A 7,293-nucleotide genomic window follows, 5' to 3' on the forward strand; every position below is an offset into this window, starting at 1 on the left:
CAACTGAAATCGCTTTGAAATTAGGAAGAAAATCAATGTATGTTAAAAGATTTGCTGAAACCTGGGAAAGTTACTGCTGAAGCAGCAGAGAGGGAACAAAGTCAACCAGATTTAGACCCAAGGCTCTCTCCAGACACAGGAACTGACAGCACATGACACTGTGGAGGAGAGCAAAAGTGAGGGGGTCTGGGGGCTGTCTGTTTAAGCAGTCAGGCCCCATATCCCATTCCCAGCTCCACCCACAGGAAAGACTGGTGACATATCACTTTCAGGTGGGAACTAGTCTTGGGAGGTAGTAAAGAGAGGGTTGTTGGACGGAGCATTCCCAGGATGAGCTAAGGAAGGAGGACCTCAGGGACCACGGGAGTCAATGAATGTCTACACAGTGACGCCGAGACGTCCTGCATCCCCAGCCTCCTTCTGCCATCTTGCTCTCAGAAAACTGGCAGCCTGGCCTTCACTTTCCTGAACAGATACTGAGTAGACTTTTCTGGGGAGTCTGATCAACATAAAGACAGAATTTCTAAAGTTTCTCCATCTAAACAGCTCATGCACGTCAACCTACATGGCAGCTCATAGTCAACAGCCCTCTGAGGGGCTCAGACTTGTGGAGACGTTGAATATGGGCAGATAATCAAGAATGCAGAGCCTTCTTATGTGCAAAATAAGAGACACACAAACAAAGTAGAAAAAAGTAATACAGAGGAAAGAGAGCCCATTCAGGGAGGGAATAAAACACAAAGAATAAAAGTTCTGCAAATTTCTCAGAAAGGTAAAAATACATATATTGCAACCACAAAGTGAGAATGGTCTCTATAAAAAAGCAACATTCATATGACATAAAAAAGATCTCAGAAATTAAAATATAGAGAAAAAGAGAAAACTCGATAAAATTATGACATGCTAAAACTCACCAAATCCTCTGGAAAGCTGAGCACAAGCATGAAGTAATGCACAGCAGGTGAGATAGCAGGTGAAAGGACAGGTCCCAGAGTGGCAGCAACCACATGTGGGAGCAATGTTTGAACAACACTGCAGGATCACAATGCCTACACTAGAATTCCAAACCCAGCCAAACAAACACTTAATATAAGGTAGAATAAACACATTTTTCGGCATGCAGTATCTTGGAAATCTATCCCCATGAGCTTTTCTTACTCAAGGTACTGGAGGGTGTGGACTCCCAAAATGAGAAAGAAGAGGAAACAGGAGAGAAAATTTGGAAATCCAACAGTAGAGAGGTGGCGATGATTCCAGGTGGGGGTGCTCTGGAAGTCCCAGCTAGTGCTGTGGTCAGGCTGGAAAGCAGTGGGTCCTGAGGGTAGAAGGACCCAGGAGATGCTCCAGTAGATGGATAGAGCCCCTGGTGCAACTCAAACAATGGGCAACGTGTTTGGGGCTTAATTAGTAAGTACGTGGAAGACGACAATATAATTATTTGCTCTAAGAAAAACAGAGTGGTATAGGAATGGAAAGCTGGAGTTCCCCTTAGGGCTGAGCTGACAATTGTGTTTGCATCATCCAAAAAAAGAGAGCACGGAATATCGAACTTACTGTTTACGGAGAAGCAGTAATGGTTTGGAGGGAAGCATATTTGCTGGAGGAAAGAGGGGAACGAATGTTTGATCCCTTCATTTCCTATTAGAGATAATGCTAAAAAGTAAAAATTCAAGAAAAGCATAAAACATATTATTTTCAGAAATGGAGCTAAATACAGAAACAGCTAGAAGAGGTGCAAATATTCGTTGCCCTTGAGAAGGTAGAATTTGAGATGGGGAAGGTGAAGGAATTTCTTTTTATTTTGTAAAATAGTCTGTGGAATTATTTGATCTTTCATATCTGTGCATGTTTTTGTGACTCTGAATAAAAACTCTTGTTAAAAAGGTGGACAGGGGAAGAAAAAGAAAGATTAGCTATACCAGTCAAAAAGGAAGGGTTCATTTATTAACCTGAATGAATTGCCTTATTCTTTTTGAGATGACTTTAGTTATAAAACTAATCAGAAAACCAGCTTCTGAGCAACTTTGGAAGAGCTTCTTAATAGATGATATGGTTAAAGATGTTCTGACTATTAACTAAAATGTTGATCTAAATGACTTTTAGATTTCTATTTTTATAATATTCGTATAAACTCTTTTTGTTTTAGAATAAAGTATTGGAAAATGTATTTCTTCAATAAACGATTAGATTACCAGGGAGGTATCTTATATGAAAAAAGAAAATATCATACAGTAAAAATGTCGGAGCTGCAGACCTCATTAATTCAGTTTTTTTTTTCTTTTTTCATATTCTACCTAGGCGAAGGTGAAGTTTACCTTTGAATGCCTAAGAAGAAATGAATATTGTAAGCATCATTATAAGGATATTTTGGTCATTTCTTTAAAAGGGACTGAGGATTGAAGTGCATCTTATTCAGTAGATTCTTTTTAATTAAACAAATAGACATACTGAGTTTATTTTCCTCATAAATGCTCATTAAGTATCTATATTGTTCAGGCATTCTGCTACATATTGGGAATGCAAAGTCGAAACTGTATAGTTCATACTTTTAAGTTGACAGATAAGTAAGGAAATTGACATGAAAATGAGCCATTATGATTAAAAGAAAACAATAATAATTGCTCTATTGAAGAGTTACACAGGATGCCCTAGTAGTCCAGGAGTGTAGAAGTTTCCTCTTAGCCAAACCTGAAGGACAAATGAAAATTAGATTAGTCAATGGAGGAAATTCCAGGAAGACAAAGCAGATTGGCTAGTGGTAGACTTGGGTTTCCTGGGAAGTTCAGGCAGAGGTAATAAGATACCATTGATATCTATTATAATTAATAGTAGTCACATTTTTTTTCAAGTCATTTCTATGTGCTAGGCACTGAGCCAAGCACTGTACATAAAAAATATAATTTAATCCTTACAACTATCGTTATTCCCATTTTAAAATTTTTCAAGCATTAGAGTAATATGACAAAATTTGTGTAGAAAGTTCATTCCACCACTCATGAGAAAATGTTTCAGCCAAATGAAAAAAAGATAAGATACACATGGCTTAACACAGGTACATAAAAATATTTTATTTAATATAGCAAGGTACAAGATGGGAAGGATCATAGATAAGCAGTTTTTAAAATGCTTTTCACTGCTTTGAAGGTTTTCCAAATACGCATTTATCGATTTTAAGATAAAGAAAAATCCCTGTGTTTTTAGAGGGAGAAGGGAAAAATGGGAAAAAGTGGAGAGATTCAATGAGGAGGAGGAACGAGAAGAGAGAGCCAGAGAGGGAGAGAGGTAGCTAATCACTGGAAGGCAAAGTGTGAGAGTAGAAAAGAGGAAGGGGAGACTGGGATCAGAGAGACGCCTTCTGAGGGGGTCCAGGCCGAGGATAATCAAAGCCTCAATTTAGGCGGTCATCAATAGAAGGCAAATGAGGAAAATGGAGAAAAATAGAGAAATTTTTAGAAAGTAAATCAAAAGGACCTGATCACCCATTGCATGTGTAGATGGTTATAATCATTCAGGTGGGTATAAGACGTGATGAGGTTTAGGAGAGGAAGTGATTATTGAACAGGGTTTCTATAGCTATGACGTTTGATTGGTTGATCTCACTTAGCGTAACTAGTTAATGTTATTGCACTGCATTAATGGATCACATTTCTATTAAAGGAAAAGAGTTGTTGAATATACTTGGTGTCCAAGTTCATCCAGAACCACAAGTTCTGATTTTGACCTTATGAAATCTTTTATTCTGTAGTCACAACAGTCCAGAACTTTCTTGATAATGACTGGCAGGAATATAAAAGAACACTCTGAGGAACCTAACAGAACTGGTGTGAGACCCTGGTTGACTCTCCAGATTGTATTGATTTCACTTTCCTTTATGAACAGTTTAATAGCTTGATTCTGGGGATCAGGATCTAAAGTAGCAGCTCCACGATACTCTGATCTCCTGCCTGTACGTGGTCCCTTCTGTCTAACTCTCAGTTTTCTTCTCCCTTCTCCCCACAGGGCTCTACGAAACCTTTCTAACCAATGATGAACCAGAATGCTGTGACGTCAGGAGAGAAGAGCAATCAAACAACCCATCCAAAGGGACGGTGGAGAAAAGTGACTCCTGTCACAGGACATCGCTCACAGTGTCATCAGCAACAAGACTGTGCAACAGCAGACTCAAACTGTGTGTCCTTGTACTGATCCTCCTGCACACAGTGCTTACAGCCTCAGCAGCTCAGAACACGACAGCGCTGAGCCTTGGAGGCCTCAACACTCTGGAGGAAAACTCAACCAATGAGGAATAAGGAAAGGATCGAGGGTCACCCGAGCAGCAGCTGGCCCACCGGGAAGAACACAACTGCTGCTCAGCGTCACAGAAACTGGGTGCTTTTACCCTCTAAATACTTCTTGCAAGGCCTTTAGGGTAAAATTTAAAAAGATGGGCCTGGATCCAAACAAGGACACAACCACAGCTTTTTATTGACTAAAAGGCTGTCAAGTGACTTTAAATTTCTCACACCATTTTATACACTGTGTTTTAATGTTTGGAGGTTTTATTTGCTTTTGTTTTGGTTTGGGTTTGTTTGTGTATTTTATTTTTTTGCACTTGTTAATACAGGATTTATTTTGGGGGATGGTTTCTCAAAGGTAAACCAAGTCTTTTCACTGTCTCTATCTCTCTCTATATATATTTCTAGTCATTGTGTGTGTTCATCAGATAATTCTGTCTTTATGTCCTGTCAGTTTCTATTAGAGGAATGATTGCTATGGCCTCATGGTATAGCAAAAAATAACAACAAAAAAATAATAAAAAATAAAAAAGACAAAAAAAAGAAAACAACAAAAAATAAAAATAAAAAAATTCCCTAAGTCTCCCCTCTACCCATGGAACCAACGCCCTTCCCTGGCCCTCTTCTTGTCCCCTAAGCAGACAACATCCGCTTGCTTCTGTCTGTGCACCACAGTGAATGGCTGTGCACACTCGGCCGGCCTCTGAGCCACTGTTGTACAAGCCCGAAACAGAGTGAAGCCAAGGGGGTCTGGCGGGGGTTCCATTTTAGCTGAACAAACAAGAGCTCTCCATAATAGGTGGAATCAGACAGTTAACACATTTTTATGTTGAAAACAAAATAAAAGAAAAAAAAAAAAACTATCATGAACTGTGTTGCTCCAGTTCCCATTGCCAAGTGGTCCAGTCCTTTCTTGCTGGTCAGTTGGATGGGATCAGCCTCCAGGATGAGGGTGTGGGGAGCACGGAAGTCCTTCCCTTGAAGATGGAGGTGGGCTTTCCCTGTGGTTTCAGTTCTGTTGCAGTAATACGTGAGCACATTTTGGCCATTGTAATGGGAACAAAGAGACTGAAGATCCAAATCTGGACTTCTTACCCTCCTTTATTGTTGTGGAAGAGATACTAGAAATGCTCAAACACCTGCAGTATACAGAATATGTACAATTTTATCCCAGTATTTCCCCAACACATGGTTTAAAATTATTGAAGGTATAAAGTGTATGCAATTCTGCATTATTACAAAGGAACAACTTCTTTTTTAAAAAAGAAATAGTTCAGCCATTTTTATTAAAGCGCAAAAACTTTATCACCCTAACATACTCTAGGTAGTTGAGGATAAGAGGAGTCTGATAACTCTGTACATTTTTTTTCTTTATGGGAACATTTCACCTGCTGAGTGTATATGAATTTGCTTTCTAAAAAAAAGGCTTTTATGAGTTTACAGTAGAATCAGTGGAAGGAAGAGTTAATAAGGGCTGTTTTTAAAAAAAACAAACAAACAAAACAAACAACTAAAAAAAAAAAAAACACTTTACATTCCTTCCTATTCTCTAACTACACTTGGGAAGTGCACTTCAGATAAGTTTGCTGTGTGGCTGGGAGATGAAAGAAATCCATAGAAAAGGTCCTCTTAGTGAACAAAATTTAGTTATTAACTTTATAGCTATGAAATTCCCCCAGGCATTTGTTTTTGTTCAAACAGACTCTAACCTCTGCATCATACTTAACCCTGCGACATGCGTACAGTATGCATATTTTGTTTTGAAAAAAATGTTTTGTTTCAGTCTGTTAAGAATATTCAAAAAATAATAAAGGTATTGCTTAATAAAATTGCTAGAATTGTTTAGCAGTACATGCACAAATATTTTACTAGATTCTTTGTTTTAATAGTGTTTTGTTGAGACTGAAAATCCTAAAATGGTCTGCGTAAATACAAAAAAAAAAAAAAAAAAAAAAAAACCACCCAAAATACAAAATTCTCTAGTTTTTGCTCTGTTTTTTAAAATTGTTTTTTCCTGTAAATGCAAATACACTCACATTGCACACACACACATACACAAGGTATTTTAATTTATGAAAACAAGGTGTCTTTTTCTGGAGACATGAGTGGGTGAGTGAGGGTCTTGGAGGGACATGTTGACTGCATTGAATTGTTGACTTTAAACACTTTGAGAGATGAATGTTTTAATAGCTCCAACCAGTGGTGAAATGTATGTTTATCTCAGGGGATAAGAAGCAGAGAAGCAAGGGCCACCTGTGGAACTCCTGGGGAAGAAAAAATGCACCAGGTGACTCTTATTCAACTGACCTCTTCACAGCTTTACATAAATGACCACTGTCTACCTCTGCTGTGGAAAGGCCACTCCCCACTCCATCTCTCTAATGTTGCTCTTCTTCTGTTCATGCCATAGGCATTTCCACTCTTGCCAGGAAATGATTCATTCATACCCGTGTAAGTTCTACCCACTTTTACTGGAATGACAAGTTACTCCATCTATACATTGGGCAAAATGATGAAAAACAGTATCCCTTAAAAAACACTTCACATTTTCTGTTAATATCTTTTGTGACTGATTGAAGTTCTTTTCAAACACAAGGAGATCAGAAGGTTCCACTTGCCTGTGTTTTAGCTTCAGAGGTAAGCCACCCAAAAGACAATTTCAAAAGTTGGGAAAACAATGCAGTATTAATTGCAAAGATAAAACAATAATTTAGGGGAGGAAGGGACGGTAAGGAGAGAAAGGAAATTGGTATTTTTCTCTAACAAGTCAGCCAAAACTAAAATAACCTGTAATTCCCATAGGATTTATTTTTCTTGTCATATTCATTTATTTTTATTACAAGAGAATGATCTCAGTGCCTGGTATTTATTATTGTAAGTGTGTGACCACTTTCTCATAATAATTCCACTTGACACAGTGAAGTAAAGCAGCTTTTCCTGGGTCATCTAGAGGATTCAGATAGGAAACAACTCCTTTACAAAATTAAGAAACAATCACTGATGATGCAAATTTTACTGC

At 38.3% G+C, this 7,293-nt stretch overlaps 1 protein-coding gene across 1 annotated transcript in view; it reads left to right on the forward strand.

Annotated features, from left to right (window-relative positions):
* The window catches only part of NALF1 (NALCN channel auxiliary factor 1), a 634,316-nt gene extending 630,027 nt beyond the window's left edge, over positions 1 to 4,289 (forward strand). Inside the window, exon 3 of the mRNA XM_063101688.1 lies at positions 4,000 to 4,289. Within this exon, the coding sequence (XP_062957758.1) occupies positions 4,000 to 4,289 (290 nt within the window). The remainder of the gene's footprint in view (positions 1 to 3,999) is intronic.
* Positions 4,290 to 7,293: the final 3,004 nt, after the last annotated feature.

Source organism: Cynocephalus volans, chromosome 7, assembly GCF_027409185.1.
Source record: "Cynocephalus volans isolate mCynVol1 chromosome 7, mCynVol1.pri, whole genome shotgun sequence".
Lineage (NCBI taxonomy): Eukaryota > Metazoa > Chordata > Mammalia > Dermoptera > Cynocephalidae > Cynocephalus > Cynocephalus volans.